This window comes from Leishmania infantum, chromosome 33 (genome assembly GCF_000002875.2).
Source record: "Leishmania infantum JPCM5 genome chromosome 33".
In the NCBI taxonomy this organism is placed as follows: domain Eukaryota; phylum Euglenozoa; class Kinetoplastea; order Trypanosomatida; family Trypanosomatidae; genus Leishmania; species Leishmania infantum.
Genome location: NC_009417.2, coordinates 230308 through 246247, shown reverse-complemented (window position 1 = coordinate 246247; position 15940 = coordinate 230308). Strand labels below are relative to the sequence as shown.

At 58.1% G+C, this 15940-nt stretch overlaps 6 protein-coding genes across 6 annotated transcripts; all 6 read right to left on the bottom strand.

Annotated features, from left to right (window-relative positions):
• Window positions 1-675: 675 nt before the first annotated feature.
• On the bottom strand, window positions 676-2565 carry LINJ_33_0760 (conserved hypothetical protein; the record flags this gene model as incomplete). The annotated part of the gene is made up of 1 exon (XM_001468119.1): window positions 676-2565. The coding sequence occupies one exon, from the start codon at window positions 2563-2565 to the stop codon at window positions 676-678; it is 1890 nt and encodes a 629-aa protein (XP_001468156.1).
• Window positions 2566-3468: 903 nt separating this feature from the next.
• On the bottom strand, window positions 3469-4638 carry LINJ_33_0750 (conserved hypothetical protein; the record flags this gene model as incomplete). The annotated part of the gene is made up of 1 exon (XM_001468118.1): window positions 3469-4638. The coding sequence occupies one exon, from the start codon at window positions 4636-4638 to the stop codon at window positions 3469-3471; it is 1170 nt and encodes a 389-aa protein (XP_001468155.1).
• An 859-nt stretch (window positions 4639-5497) lies between these two features.
• LINJ_33_0740 (conserved hypothetical protein) lies at window positions 5498-5962 on the bottom strand (the record flags this gene model as incomplete). The annotated part of the gene is made up of 1 exon (XM_001468117.1): window positions 5498-5962. One exon carries the CDS (start codon window positions 5960-5962, stop codon window positions 5498-5500), a length of 465 nt encoding a protein of 154 aa, XP_001468154.1.
• Window positions 5963-9392: 3430 nt separating this feature from the next.
• LINJ_33_0730 (putative sterol C-24 reductase) lies at window positions 9393-10883 on the bottom strand (the record flags this gene model as incomplete). The annotated part of the gene is made up of 1 exon (XM_001468116.1): window positions 9393-10883. One exon carries the CDS (start codon window positions 10881-10883, stop codon window positions 9393-9395), a length of 1491 nt encoding a protein of 496 aa, XP_001468153.1.
• A 1084-nt stretch (window positions 10884-11967) lies between these two features.
• LINJ_33_0720 (putative protein phosphatase 2A regulatory subunit) lies at window positions 11968-14724 on the bottom strand (the record flags this gene model as incomplete). Its single annotated transcript, XM_001468115.1, has 1 exon — window positions 11968-14724. The coding sequence occupies one exon, from the start codon at window positions 14722-14724 to the stop codon at window positions 11968-11970; it is 2757 nt and encodes a 918-aa protein (XP_001468152.1).
• Window positions 14725-15310: 586 nt separating this feature from the next.
• Window positions 15311-15769, bottom strand: LINJ_33_0710 (conserved hypothetical protein; the record flags this gene model as incomplete). The annotated part of the gene is made up of 1 exon (XM_001468114.1): window positions 15311-15769. The coding sequence occupies one exon, from the start codon at window positions 15767-15769 to the stop codon at window positions 15311-15313; it is 459 nt and encodes a 152-aa protein (XP_001468151.1).
• Between the last annotated feature and the right edge of the window lie 171 nt (window positions 15770-15940).

Below are 15940 nucleotides of genomic sequence, written 5' to 3'. Positions count from 1 at the left end.
TGCGGTGCACGCTTATAATCGAATCCGCCTCTTGGTCCTTTGGGGGGAAGGGGGCACACACACACACACATGAGCGCATGTGAACCATCCCGCCGAACGTACCCTGCGAGTTGCGGAAGACCAGAGGGAAAGCGACTGGAGACGCATACGTGTGACGAGCATGTCGTTACATCTCAGAGAGAGAGGCAACACGAGCGCGTGCCGATGAAGCAGAGAAGAGGAAGAAGGAAAAGGGTCGCAATACCACCATTGCACACGTTTCTATCCCCTATATCTCGCCTTTCCTTCGCTGAGCACAACGGCGAGGCACCAAAGGCGCAGAAAGGTAAATGTGAGCACTGCTGCCACAGCGAATATTGTAGCACGGAGAAAGGCGACAAAGGTGGTCGAGGTGGCGGCGTGACAGCGTCTCGGGCTACACCCGGCTCGTCGGCCGTCAATGATGTAGATGTCTTGATGTGAAGCATAAGGGAGAGAGGGAGCCGCGGGCCTATGCAGGTGAACGTACCAGCGGAGGCAGTGGTGATGATGTCGCCGTGACGTGGCGCGTGCCCAGTCGTACGAATCTCGATGAGTGCGTGCGCGTGCTCGGGGCGGCGCCAGTGCGCCTAAACGAACAAAAAGACATAGACTTATTCATGTGGCCTGTAACACAATGCAGAGGCACACACTCCCTTAGCGGCTGCAGTTGATGAGGTAGAAGAGCACTGACACGGCCATCTGAGCCGTAGCGAAGGAAAAGAAGAGTGCCGCTGCGTTCTGCGGCCTCATCACCGGTGAAAGAACGAAGCCGAGAAAGCCGCTCGCGCTGGAGGCGACCCAGTACAGCCCCATCACGGTCCCCTTCATCCGCTCCGGGGCGTCGTGGTACGCCACCTCCATCACAGTCGGGTCTACGAAGGCAGAGGCGAAGCCTTGCAGAATGTACGGCATTACCAGCCACCCCGCCGACAGCTTCTGTTGACCTTCGCGGAGAATGTAGTTGTCCTCGCCTTCATAGTAGCCACGGCTGTTGATGGAGCACTGTAAGAAGCCGCACCAAAGCATGGAAACGCACATGCACGCAAAGCCTGCCAGAATGCGAAGACAGGCGGAGGGAACACGGTACCGCAGCACGTGCGGAAGCAGCCACTGGTCCCAGAGAGCCAAGAAGAGAAGCATGGTGACGGTGTTGACGTTGTTGAAAAGCTCCTCAGGCACGGTCAGGGGCATATCCAGCGCCGCGGCCTGGTACATGAGGTTTGTGCTGAACTGATTGCAGATCAGCCAATAAATGGGCAGTGCAATGAAGGCCTTGCAGATTCGCAGCGTCGCGCGGCAGTCCGCCACCCAGAGCGAGGTGCCAGCGGCGTCGACGCCAAGGTCCGCAACGGAGGTGCTGCTGCTCGGACCACACGCAGCCAAGGTAGAACACTCGGAAGTCGCAGTGGCTTCGTCAGGGACGGCGTGGTGGGCAGCAGAGGTGCCTCCTGTCTCAGATGAAACCGACTGTAGCTTGGCACAGGCATAATCTAGCCAGTCGTGGGGATTCGAGATGCCACCGCGGCTGTCGGGCACAATTCGCGCACTGCCTCGCAGCACCGCCCACCTGTTTTGCAGCGCGAGCACGGTCACGCGAACGAGCACAAACTTGGGTGCTGGCGCGTTGCGAGGCAGCCAGTCAAAGCGCCCGTAGAGGAAAGCGCCGCCGAGGCCGACCGACAAGGCCGCTAGCAGGAAGCTGTAGTAGTAGCCGGTTGTGTGCTCCTCACCGCCCTGCGAGAGGCGATGGCTATCGAAATTGCGCAAGAGTGGGGCAACAAAGCCTCCAGCAAGGCCGCCGATGTTTCCCACCCAGTAGGCGTACACAAACAGGCGGGAGAGGGCCGCCTTCACGTCCTCCTCCTCGTACAGAGACGCGGTGGTGTCTGCATTGGTGGTGGAGCCGTACAGCGAAGCATCGTACTTCGGCGCGTCACCCACTTTGGCAGCCGCATCGGCGGCGACACCCTCGCGAGCCGCCCCCGGCAAGGAGGCTATCTGACGTGTGGAGAGATCGGCAGCATTGGAAACACTCGAAGCACTCTCCGCCGCCTCTGCCCTCCCGGCGTCAACGATGGTTGGCAGCCGAATGAGGGCGTTACGGTAATGCAGCACGACGCAGTCCGCCATGATCGGATTGGTGCACACCTTCATAGAACCGTACCCGGCGCCAAATCCCAGCAGTGCCACAGCAAACAGCGCCTTACTACCACAGTTCGCGTCGAGAGGGAAGGCGGTGTATAGCCAGGGCGTAGCCGACACGCACAAAAGGAGCAGCGAGGCTGTGTAGACGGCCAGCGCAGTGGCCAGCACACGCGGTCGACCAACCCGGCTATCCGCCACACCCGACGCAAGGAACGCTGCCCCGGGGACGAGGATGTAAACGATGTTAATCAGCGCATTCGCCGCCGCCGGGCCTGTCCGGAGCATGATGGTGCAATAAGTGAAGAGAGAAAAAGCAACGGCGTAGTAGCCGAGACGCTCGACAAACTCGATACCGAGCAACGCCCAGACAGAGCTAGGCAGCCCGAGAAACAAGCACATATCGCTGGATATGTCTCGCCCTACCAGTGATTCACTGTGTGGGGGGGAGGGGAGGGGGTAAGCTCCCCTGGTGGAGAAACCAGGTGCAGAACAGGCAGTCGCCGTACCTTTCACTTTCGTCGGGTTGTTGCGCCTTATGAGCCACAGCACCCGTGCGCAGAGCGGAGCGTGGGTTACGGAAAGAGGGAAGGTGGGTGAAACCATAATGTGCGCCAGTACCAGATCACGAGGCAGACAGAAGAGAGAAGCGAGAAGGGCTTACAGCAGGATCAGGGCGGTCACGCAATAACCCACATGCACACGCATAGGGCTATGTACACACATGCACACAGAGATGCGCGTCTGCGCGGTTGGCCGTGCGTGTCTCTTCCATGTGCGTGCATTCGGTGTGCAGGTGCGTTTTCGTGGGCCGGCATGGGTGGGTCCATTGCCGCTCGGCTTAGATGCGAAGGACTGGCCGTTTTACACGAGAGGGGAAGCGGCGAGAAAGTCCGCGACGCGCCGGACATTACACGAGATGTGAGCAAAAGGAAACACAGAGAGGCAGGGAAAGATGCGCTGAAGAGGTGCGGAGAGGCGTGTGCACGCGAAGGGCGGACAAGACGCGGTGCACACGCGCTAACGGTATCCGCAGGCGAGCCTGTGGGTGCTGACGAGAGCTGCGGTGGGGGAGGAGGGAGGGAAGAAAAGGAAAGGAGACGGGGAGTTGCAGCCGCCAGCGACGTGTCAGCGTAGCCAGGCTGGAGCAGGAGCATGGCCACGAACATGACAGCAGACAGAATGCGTGAGCAGGGGTATACCTGTAAACGCATACGTAGAGACAGATAGGCGCAAGGCATGCGCCTCCAGAAGTCGCTCGCCTCTCACTCTCGTCTCTCGCCTTTTTGCGAGCAACACCGACACTCACGCAACGCGGTGGATTTTGAGACGATCAACGAGTTCGCTGGCCTTGCACACAACGTGCAGCACGGGCATCAGCTGCGGCATCTCGTACGCCTCTTCGCGGAACACCTCAAGCAGTGGCCAGGACTGGTCGACCTCGTAGTACTGTGCGTCGTTGGCGCCGTCATCGATCTTGAAGAAGACGATAATGTCGTCAAGCTTTTGGTAGCGTCCGCGATCGTCCCAGGGGAAGGGCATGAGCTCATCGAGGAGCTCCGCTGCGCACACGTCACACGCGACGTCGTGCATGATGTCTGTCTGCTGGTACTCGTCGTATATGAAGAGCAGCGGAACGTGCAGCATGCCGTCCGTGTCAAAGTATGGCTTTGGGTTGCCGTAGACCCCCATCTGCTCGCTCGTCACCTCCGCCCTGGAGGAGATCTTGATGCCGCTGGAGGTGATGGCGCGAGCCACATTCGACACTTTCGCCGCCTGCGAGCGCGCCGCGCGCCGCTGTTTCGCCTCCTCTGATGTTTGCTGCTCCTTGCCCTGCAAGCACTTCTTTTCCATTTCCAAAAACTCCGCCTGCGCCGCGGCGTCCATGGGCGGGTCAACGACACGCCGCCCCTTCTCGAGCAGCTGAAGCCCCATGTCGTACTTCTTCAGTGCGAATGCGCACTTCGCAGCTCGGTAGTATGCCTTGCGGTAGTCAGGGTCGAGGATGATGGACCGCTGCGCGTCCGCGAGCGCGTGGCCATAGTTGCCAATGATAAACTGGGCAAGGCTACGGTTGGCGTAGATGGTGGAGGACAGCTTCGTGTTCTTTCCCTTGGCTTGCAAGGCCTCGGTGTAGCTGTAACACGCAGCACGTGCGAGGTTCTCGCGGCGCTCTTGGTTGGGGTTCAGAGCCATGCTCAAGGCGCGGTTGCCGTGCTCCTTGCGATTCTCGGCAATCTCGTCCGGTGGCACCTCGTCGTACACGATGGATGCGAGCGCTGCGCAGTTGGCGTTCTTGTCAATATCTTCCTCCGTAATATTCTCCATAAAGAACGGCATCGTCTCCCACGCGTCTGGGTCGATCTGGTAGTTGCCGCGCCGGTTCCAGATTTCGTCGATCTCATGTTGGAGTTGGTCAATGTGCTCAACCTGCTCTGAGGTGAGCGCGTCTGCGTTGACGAGGCCGCGGAGCATGGCAAGCACACGCACACACAAGAAGGCGCGAAAAAAAAGGGAAACGCCGGCGGCGACAGGTGGAAAGATACAAGAGCCGAAACCAGGAGAAGCTAAACGGATGGAACCAAGCGGAGAACACGTGGCCGTGGAAATAAACACAGGAGGCGGATCCCTGGGAAGTGTGCGTGTGTATCCGGGGAGAGCACGACAAGTGCAGAGAGAGAGAGTGGGACTTGCTGTGCTTACACTCGTGTGAACAGAGCGAGGAGGATAGAGGGGAAGCGCGGTGGAAAGAGGCGCACAGAGGAAGAGAGAGAGAGCAGTGAGACGGCGAGGAAAATGGTGTATTACATCTCGCTGGAAATAGCGAAGCCACGAGAAACTGGCCCACACAACCCGGCACGCCAAACAGAAAGAGAACGCAAAATGCACTAAGCCACATAACTGGCGTGAACTGGAAGAGGAAGGTGAACACACACCGGCCAAAGGGGAGGGCGAAGGGCGGAGGAAGGGCAGCTGGCTGCGGGGGAGCACATGCATGCATACATGAGCAAACATCTGAGTTGACTTGCTTCTTCACCAGCCGCCCCTGAAGCAATGCGATCCATCAAGCCCGCAGTCACTTTCCTTCGGTGCACTTGTCTCTGTTGTTGTCCGTTCTGCATCATTGGCACGCACACACACACACTCACACACACGTCGCTGCTACTGTGAAGGGTCCAGCTCCAGCTGGGGCTTTCGGTCTCCTACGCCATCATCGTCAACCGCACCAAAAACAAGTACGGACCAGAAAGGCCCGAAAAGCACCGACCATGCACACACATACGCACATGCGTGCGCATCGTCATGCATCGCTCGAGAAAACTGGATACGTGCGCTAGTACCAGGTGCGGGGAACAATTGGCTTTGTGCGCTGCATGTAGTCCTTCCAGCGCGGGATGTTCACCGGCTTCAAGAACTTCGTGTCCGGGTCCTTCGCGTAGTCCACCACACGCACGAACGGCGCAAAAGGCAAGAAGAAAGTCTGCTGCGGCTCTTTCCAGATGTTCTCCTTTGTGACGAGGGGCAGCGTGGTGCGCTTCTCGCGCGTGACGTCGGGGTCCTCGACAAACGCGAACTGATGCACAAACTCGTGATCATTCGATACCCACCAGCGGTTGTACTTGTAGACCACCTCTCCCGGCTGCACTCCAGCAGCGGCGGCCACCGCTTTGCCCTTGTGTTTGCTAAGGCGAGCCTCCTCTCGTTTCATGTACCGCTGCAGGGCAAGGCGGCGTGGCAGGTGCACTCTGTGGTAGTGCTCCTTAAAGCTGTCGACCAGCACGCAGCTGCGATGCAGCATGCTGGAGACTGCGCAACTTCTTTTCGCTTGCGTTGTGTTTAATGAGGTATGTGCGCCCCCGCAAGTGTGCGGCGAAGCAACAAAGACGAGAAGGGGGCCAAAGAGGGAGAGCGGTTGGGAGATGGTGCGCGAGTGGAGGGGGAAGGGGCGAGGGAAGGGAGGAGCTGGAAAAGCGGGGCTTCATCACCTGAGCAAAGCACGGCAGAAATGGGGGCAGCAGGCGTTGAGATCCGCCTGGCGCAGACGCCTCGGAGAGGGAGAGAGGGGGAATGAGAGACAGCAGCCAATGCACCGGTGGATGAGGATTGAGCGAGGAGGAGGGATGGAGAAGTATAAGACGCGGAAGAACAAGAAAAGTCAGCAACAACAATAAAAAAGGGGAGGGGGGCTGCACGGCTCTCGTCTGCTCTCATGCCGCACCGCGTCGTCTATATATATATATATGCACGCATATGCTGCTCATTCCTCGGACATATGACGTGAGAAGGGACACACACCCACAGAAAAGAAGAAGGCAGAAAAAAGGGGAGAGCAACGAAAAGAGAAACGCGAAAAGAGAGATGTGCTGCGCAACCTCCCTTTCGCACACACACACACCTCCTTGTCGTTGTGGCATTGTTTTTCTTTATGCGGGGGGGGGGGCGATCAAGCACACGAGCTGGCGTCTCACGCTCCTCGACGGAACGAACGCTGGCTCACGTGCGCGCTCAATCATTGGGGTGAGGGGGGGGGGACAACACACAGATGGTGCATTCTCTCCGCCTCGTGAGAAAGCCCACTGGCGCATTCGCCGTGTATCAGTCCTCACATCTCCGCTCTCCCCACCAACTGCAGCGCGATAGATCGTGCTTTGTTGCTCCTCACCTGCATTGTTCCTCTGTTCATCTCCATGCCTCGTTCGACTCGTCCGTGTTGCTGGGCAGTCACGCTCATGCGCGCACGCTCAGACGCTCTTGTTCACATTGAAGAGTCATCCCTGATCGAGGGTACAAAGAACGCGGTCTTGCTTCAACGCACACTCACAAAGTCTGTGCATACTTTGTCTGTGCTGCTTCTTCATTTGATGTGCCTTTTTTTTTGGAGGGAGGGGGAGGAGGAGGGGGGGGGGCTGTCAGCGCGCTAAGAGACATGTGGTGATGGGGAATCGGGCACGCGCAGGATTGAATGCACAACAAACGAGAGCCGCGTTTGGAAGAAAGAGCGGTTTACAGCGCCTGCTGCTGGTTATCACTCCTCTCCCCCCCCCCTCGCAGTGCTCACTTCCCGTCTATTTCGCCTGTGCATGCGCTAAAGCTTATTTTTTTACCCACCGCCGTCTCGTGCTACATTGGGGGGAGAAGGCCCCTACTCGTGCATGTGTATTTGGGTGTGTGTGTGTGTGCCTTGCGTCGTCCGAGTGAGCTTCTCTTTGAGCCGCGTCATCGCACCCACCCGGTGCTCCTCACAATTCATTGTGTGTTTTCGCCTTCTAATGTTGCTGCGCGTCATTCGCCCGCTCAGTAACGCGGGGCACAGCGCGCACACACACACACGCATACACCCACCTCAGACCGGAAAAAGAGGGAGGGGGGGGCGCACTGTGTAACCGTGTTTGTCAACGAGTGGGTGGATGCGCAAAAATAAAACAAAAGGTCGTTTAAAGATGCACGCACCTCAAGCGCATGCGCACACACGATGATGAGAAATACGGTTGCCGTGCACTGCACGATATCGTCTCCTGCGCCACTAGACAACCTCGATGGCGCCCGCAAAGCATAAGAGAAGGAAGGAAACACACACACACACAGAGAGAGGGGGGAGGAGAACAAGACATTAAGACACCAGTGATACGCGGCAGTCACAGCGCATTCACCTACAAGTACACTCGTGCGAGAGCGCGCACTTCCTCCGCCGTTCTCTTTCTTTCCCTCGCGTACGCACATGAGCAAAGTCGCACACACGGTATAAAAACGGTGATGAGGGTGGCAACCTCCCCGTTACATATATATGTGTGTATGGGTTTGACTCGGTGCGCGCCTGCACATTTATATATATATATATGTGTGTGTGTGGGTGGGTATGTATCGATTTCGGTGTCCATGGTGAGCGCTTCGCGGCGACCAAAACGAAGAAAAAGGAGGAGGAGGAGGAAAGGGAGGGGGAAAGGAAGCGAGTAGGTGAGAACACGAGAAGAAATCAAAATGAGGTACTCGGTAGAAAAAAAAAGCCAATATATATATATATATTATGTATGGAAACGCCTCCACACAAAAAGAAACGACATGTGCAGGCAGGCAGGCAGACACACCGACACGGAGAGAGAAGAAGCTAAAAAAAAGAGAGGTGGCACTGGAACAGAGGTAAAAGAGAGAAGCGTAGAGGAAGGACGGAGGCCCATCACCTGAGCAATGTCCAGAGGCTGTTTCTGTGCGCGGCTGTGCATTTCGTGTGTGGCTGTTTGTATTCGATTCGTTTTTGCTGGTGCCTGTTTGCCGTGTTTCTTCCTTTTTCCGTACTACACGTCTTCCCTCCGCCCTCCGAATCCCCCCGACACACACGCACACCCGCGATCCTCCCCTTTTTACAGCGCTCAGATACCATCTGTACCTCGTTCTACGTTTCCCGCTTCGCCAGAAGCCGTTGTGTTCGCTCTTTCCTCCCTTTATAAGACATATAGGGCATTCTTTTTTGTTCGTTTGCGGTTTCGCTCTGTATCGCCTGCACAGCTGAATTTTTCCTCCTCCTCCTCCTCGTTAGCCTTATCCCTCGCACTCAGCGTGGGCTACGTCCATAAATACGTGGGACTCTTTTGTTGTTGTTCGCTCGCCAGCGTCTCTCCTTGCGTGCGATGGCGTGCCATCCGCCGCCACGGAAGAAAGAGACGTTGCGTGTGCGAGGTGGTGATGCTGCCGATGACGAGAATGCGCTCGGAACGTGCTCGACAGTTCAAAAAGACACGGAGCGCTATCATGGGAAAAAGGGAGGAAGGGGAGGGGGTTGGCAGGACGGCGGAGAAGTCACAACCTTTGTGTACACCAAGGACGCCTCTTCATGGGCTGCTCCGTTTCTTGTCCGACTACCCCCTCCCCCACTGGCCCACTTTCTGTGCACGCACCCTTGCTTTCACACATTCATGGCCTCCCTGAGTGCGCACCATGTATCCCAGCTGTAGGGAGTCACAAGAATACGCGCGAATCAGCAGCCTCGCTTACGAAAGCAGTGAAGCAGTCACGCCCGTGCTCTCCCTTGTCACGCAAACGCCAAGTAGGCTGCTGCTGCTGCTACACGGCACCATTCGCGCGTGCCGCCACTTTTTTCTATTTCTCCGTGCAGATTTCCGCGCCGAAGAAGTGAAAGAGGAAAAGTAAAAAGGTCGAAGGAATGATGGAAGGCGAAGCACATCACACACACGCGCACACGCATCAACACAGTATCATAAAGAGAGTTCGATCTAGTAGATGTACGGAATGAACTTGTAGGGTACCAGCTTCACATACTCGTCCCACATCTTGCCGTACTTGGCCCTACAGCGGTGGTCGTCGCGGCGCTCGCGGTCCATTAGGTGACCGAGAAAGAAGAAAAAGTAGAAGAAGGGGATAAAGGATTCGAAGCCGCACGCGCTGCCCCACAGGAACGCCATCACCAGATCCACGGTGTAGTGTAGCTTGCGGCCGTAGCGGTAGAAGCCGTCCACGAAGAGCTCGCCAGTGGCGCTCTTGAGCGTTCGGGGATTCTCGATGTAGCACCACGGCACCTGCGGGAAGGCGTTGTTCCGGATGATCTCCATCGGCACGCCGCTGCGGCGCATGCGGAAGTGGTTCTTCTGCGAGTTGATCGCGTCCCATAAGTAGTATGCCAGGAGCAGGATGCACGCCATCAGCACCAGTACCCACCGCGGATGCTCCTTCTTCTTGAGTACCGTCTGAATGTACATGGACTGCATGCAGTAGAGGAACGGCACGCCGCACGTGTTCCAGTACGCCAGCATCCAGCCAAACTTTTCGTAGTAGATGTCCCACGTCGTGATGATGCACTCCTCGCCCTTCTCAACAGCGTTGACATAGAGTAGGTGGGCGCTGATCATGAAGACCATGTTGCCGGTGAGGTAACCCAGCTCGTTGTACTGCTCCGCCGCGCAGCTGAGAGTGAGCATCATGAGCAGCACCCACGAGTTTCGGCACTCGGCAAAAAGCTTCACGTCGATGTTGCCCGGAAGGCGGAAGTTGAGGCCGCTGCCCATGAAGAAGTCGTAGATGAAGTTGCCCGTCATGCGGATGCGGCGCTTGTAGCCAGCGATGTAGACCCACACGGCGATGATGTCCGCGACGATGGTGGCTACGGTGAGGAAGTGACCGTAGTTGCGGCGCAGCTCATTTATCGGGTACACCCCGTAGTAGTGGAGAAGGCCGACGATGATAAGCAAGCAGTACCATGCGGTGACAGCGTTGCACTTGTAGGTCAGTCGATACCCGTTCTCGGAGGGGAGCGGCAGCCCCTTAACGTACAATGCGGGCAGCACCAGGGCCAGTAAGTACTCCAGCAGCAGGAAGCCAAGGAATATGCAGAACGTCTGCGCCGTCGGGCAGGCGTGCTCAGCGAGGAAGGAGAAGAACACTTTCTGCATCTTCTCGCCCTTCAACATGGGATGGCCGGGGTAGATGATCGTTCCCTGAAACAACTCGATGCACACGTAGAAGTAGTATATGATCACATGCGACACGATCATTATGCCCAAAACACCGAGGGGGCCGTTGAACTCCCAGTTGCCACGCCACACATCCTTCTCTGGGGTGAACTTGCGCTCCACTGGGGCGTAGTACGCTTCCTCAGGCGTGAGGACCCTGGCGCGACTGGGAGTTCTGGAGCGCGCGCGGCTGGCCTTACGCGAGCGAGAGCGGCTGCGAGAGGCAGCGCGGCTGGCGGACTTCTTACTTGTTGGCATGATGTCGTGTCTGGCGGTTGAGTGCGCGAGCACTCAAAAAGAAGACTGTGCAAAGGAAAAGAAGGCTGTGGGCGTAGACCGCAACGCTGCTACAATCGTGTGTGCGTGTGTGCGCGCCTTGTGCTGCCCTCTTCTCTGCTGCTGTCACCCCTCAGACGTAGCAAGGCGGCTCTAGCGGATGTTGCACCGTGCGAAGACCGCAAAACGAACCACAGCGCCGATCCATGCAGCTCTGTCCACGCGAGGAGGCAGGGGACACGAAATCTACAAAGAGCAACCCAGACACGCGCAAAAAGAATTAGTCACGCCACGTCAGACGTGTATGTGCGTGTCGGCACGACAGCAGTGCAGCGGAAAAGGAAGGAGCGCGCTGGTGTGGTATCTCGGTGACGAGGGCAGCTTCAAAGTACAGAGCTCAAAAAGACGCGTTAGCAAAATCTGAAGTAAGGCAGACGCACGACGACGATGTGTGTGGAAGAGGGAAGGGGGAGGGTTGAAGGCGAGCACACGATGCAGTTCGAAAAAGAGCGAGATATAAATGACTTGACAAATTATGTGTGGTAGCAAGACGCCTGAGAGCTGTACGGATGTGTGTGTCGGGGGGGGGAGTTGTTGGAGGGTAAAATGCGTGATGGATACTTCACTCTGCGCGTTTGTGTGCGTGTGCGTGTGCGGAGGAGCAGACGTGAGACAGTGTTGGATGGAGGCACGGGAGCAAGACGCTATTCCTGCCCTTGACGGGCATTCCACTTCATGAGGCGACCACCTCAGGAGATATCCACTTCCCTTTCTACGGAGCGACAGACATTGCTGCATGTACCTTACACCAGCTGCTTGCTGTGGTGCGCCACTTCAGTGTTCGAGACCTCAAACGGCTACGTTGCACCGCACGAGTGCGCATATATTTACGTATGAGTGAGTGCGCGCGTCTGCGACCGCAATGCATCTAAAAGGTCAGGAGATGGTGAGGGAACACACAACTCACGCCAATGCAAGCGAAAGCAAACCGAGAGAGAAACAGAGACCGGCACGCGCATGTATGCAAACCACGCATGTACGCATCTCGTTTTCCCTCCCTCCGCTCTCACTTCGATAGCCCGTTGTAGCTGAGCTGCAGGACCGCCTGTCCACACGCCACCATCATCCCGCACGCCCCACTCATGGACATGCATGGCCGCGACATGAGCGTCATGCGTGATCCGAGGCCCTGCCCGGTGCTGATGCGGTCCTCGCCAGGTCGGTGCGCCGACACGGTGGTGCGCCGAAATTCGGAGATGCCCTCCGTCTTCAGTAGCTGAAAGGTACGAATGTCGCTGGCGGTGTCGGCGCTGGTGCCCTCCACGTCCATTGTGTAAAGGGTGTTGTTGAAGCCCCCGGTACACACCTGTCGGCTCGACAAGAATTGCACATCGAACTTGTCAAAGAGAAGGTTCGACTGATAGATGGTGTCGAGGTCGTCGCGCAGGTGCGGGTGCAGAGCCCAGCGCCGCACCATGCTGCACTCGGGGCTTCCATCGCCGCCGCGCGCGGCTGGGGCCTGCCGACGCGGTGTTGCTGGCGCGTTGCGCGCGCCACCGCTGCCAGCCATGCGGATATCCCACAAGCAGACGGACATGAAGTCGCGACCGGCGATGTACCGCCCAGAGGGACTGAGGGCGCAGTCGCAGATGCTATTTGTAACGTTGCTGAACGGCTCGTCCTCTTCGCGCGGCGGGTTTATGAATGCCTGCGCCGCCTGATCGCCCCATCGAAGCGTCTGCCGCGTGTCGACAACACGCACGCTGCCACCGGAGGTGGCGACGAAGAAGAGAAACGGCTCGTGCGGGAAGTTGCGGACGGCGCGAATAGTCTCGCGTGGGCCGTCCTCGTAGGGGGAGCGCAGGTCCTGGGTCTCGATGGACGTGTCAGGGTACTCGGTGCACCACAGAAGCACCGTCGCGTCGTCGGCGGTCGCGAACTGATCGCTGTACGCGATGGGGCAGATGGAGTTGATGTTGTACTCGTGGTGCATGGCGTAGCGATAAACCGGCTTCATGGCCACTGTAGACGTGCGTGAGCTCGCGGTCAGTGGGCCAATGGTCTTGGTGCCGATCTTGTCTACCGCACGGAAGGGATTGACTGATTCCCGCACAGACATGATCTTGTACAGCTTCGGTACCTTCTCGTTCGCCGCAAGGAGGTACGTTGTGGGGCCGGACTGCGGCAGGAACGCCAGCGCCGTCACCGTCGGCGACACCTCGACGCTGTTCAGTGTATCGATCACGGGAACGTAGGCCTGCTGAGCGACGTAGAAGTCGTACGGGTCACGCACGTGATTGAGGGCCGTCGTGTGGCGAGGTGGGGAGAACAACGATGAGGCTGCGGAGGTGGCTAACGAGTGACGCTTAGCAGCCCCCTCCTCTTCGGCCTCCCCACTGCGTTGAATGATGTCGAGGAGAGTGCGGCGTGGTCCAGCCGCCATCTCGCGCTGGCGCATCACTACGACACGCCCGGTGCGGTCACCCACCGCGACAAAGTCGCCTTGGCTGGTGAGGGCGGAAATGTATTGTGAAGGGTTGTGGTGGAAAGTTGCTGCGATGTGCGTGCCAGAGGCAGCGGCGGCCTTGGCAGCGGGGGCACCACTGGCGCTGGTGGCTGCAAGCGTCCCCTGTGTGTCGGTCGATGAGGGTCGCGTAGAGGTGGCACTCATGTAGGCCTGGAACGGTTTTCCGAATATGTACAGCTGCTCGGCCGTCATGATGGAGATGGTGCTCTGTGTCGGCGCAGACAAGCTCGCGGCACCAAGACTAGCGCCTGCAACTGCGGGGGCGGACTCGTTTGAAGCATGCGAGAGTGCCGACGGAGAGGCCCCTCGGCGCTTCACACATTGGGGAGAGGTAGAGGCCGCCCTCAGCACGGGGGAAGAGCCTTCAGAGGAACAATCATCGTTGCATCTTTCCGAGGCTGCGGTGTCGCCGTCCTTGGAGTGTTGAGGAATGGCTTGGCGCGCCTGCTGGTGATCAGCCAACGTCGTGAGAGGTGCGGCTCGGCGCTTGCTCGAAGTCGAGTAACCGCCTGGCCCCATCCCGCTGAGTCTGTCCAACGACGGAGAGCGCTCGCCCGAGCCGTGATGCGACTTGGAGGCGAGGATGGCTGCCATTTCCGGGTCCGAGATGCCCATTACCCCTTCCTCCAGGAGTGATATTTCGTGCGAGGACAGGTGCGGCGGCGACAGCGACCTGGTGTGGCCTAGGGCAGAAGGCGCTGAGGAAGATAAGCGGGTCGAGGATGCGCCACCTGCGTGGGAAGGGCCTCCGAGTCCTTTCGGCGCTTGGCTGGATGCCATACGGGGGGAGTACATCCCAGGCTGCCCCTCCTCTCTCATCCGCTCCTGCACACTGGAGGCGCGCGTGCTGAGCGTGCCATCCAAGTTGAGTTTGGGTAGCATGGTCGACAACGAGTGGGCCGCGGCTAAAGATGCGGCGAGGCACGAAGCGGGTGCGAGCAACGCGCCGGCCCGTACGAGGGAAGGTCTATGTCTTCGTGTTTTAGCGTCGGATTGTACTTCGGGGTGATGCGACGGGTTAGGAAGATAGAGGTGGACAGAGACGCGGAAACGTGGGGCCACGAGCAGAGCACGCACAACCACGAGTATGGAGGGGGGCATCGTGGCAGACATGACCCCGCGATGAATGAAAGACGTCAGCATCCGCACCCCTCTTCGATGCCAGCTGCCCCGCGTCGCCAGCGTAAGCGTGACGAGGTGTCGGTGCAGCAGGGAGAGAACTATATTTAAAAGGAGCACGTCAGCCGCATGCGCAGTGATGTACGCAAATGCAGTGAGGAGGAGCTCCACCGTCATTTTCCTTTACTCTTCCTGACGGGCGCCCCCCCCCTGGAGGGCCTCACCCTTCACTCCACCACTGACGCACCCCCTCCTTCCTGTTGACCCTGTGGCATCCTTGAGTGTGAGTGATCTTGTCTGTGTGAGCGACTTAGCTGGCATGAGCAACCATTTGCGGGCAAGGGTGAGGTGGTAGAAGACACACGCTCAGCAAGCAGGGCTCCCCACCCCTTCAACGATTCCCCACCTAAACAGCCATAACCCCCCCTCCCACCACCAAACGTCAACCAACTAAGTGAGCCAGCCAGTATGGCGGCCAAGTGCAGGCCTCTCACAGCCGACCGCAGCAACCGCAGCAGCTAAGGAGGCGGCAGCCGCAGCACCGAGGGGCGTCGAAGCACTAGCAACAGACGACAAAGAAAAACGGAAACCACGCTGCCTCTCACACACTCACACTCATACCACGGGCTGCTCTGCTCGACCCCTTCCTCCCGTGCGCATGACCGATGAGAAGTAGAAACGCAGAAACTGCACTGGAGGGCTCGGCTGTTTGCAATGTGAACATCAGAGACACAAGAACCAGCGAGCTTCACTCTTGAGGGTTTCAGCTGCGCATGTCCTTGGCATTTGCAACCACATCCTCATAGGAATACTCGAACTTCTTGCGGAAGGCAAGATCCTGGAAGTCATACTTGAGCTTATCCTTGGTATGCATGCGGAAGTGCACCCACTCGGTCGGGCACTGAACGCGGCGGGCCTGCAAGTCACGCCACCAGTACGCGTCCTTGTACTCCTTTGGGACAGGGATGTTGTAGAACTGCTGATCTGGTACGAGATGGGCGTTGTGCTCCCAGTGCGGATCGTACTTCTCCTCGTAGGTGTCGTGGTCCACGTAGCGGTTGGCGTGCACAAGCTTGCGAGGGTCGTACATCGGGAGCGGATCCCAGTTGTACTTGTGCAGCGACTTCTTGTTCAGTATTCGCTTTAGCTGGTGCGAGAACATCCCCTGTCCCTGCTTGAACACCACCGGGTTCTTCCGGATAACATGAGTAAAGCGCAGCATTCTCGTAGCTGGCCAAAGAGGGTAGTGAAAGCGTTCCTTTCGGTGAGGTGTTCCGTTGTGGCCGTGGATGCAGTCTCAGTGTGCGCGCCTGTGTGTGTGTGTGTGTGTGTGTGTGTGTGTGGTGTGGTGAGGTGTGAGAGGAAGGGACAGCTCTCACCGTGTGGGGAAAGA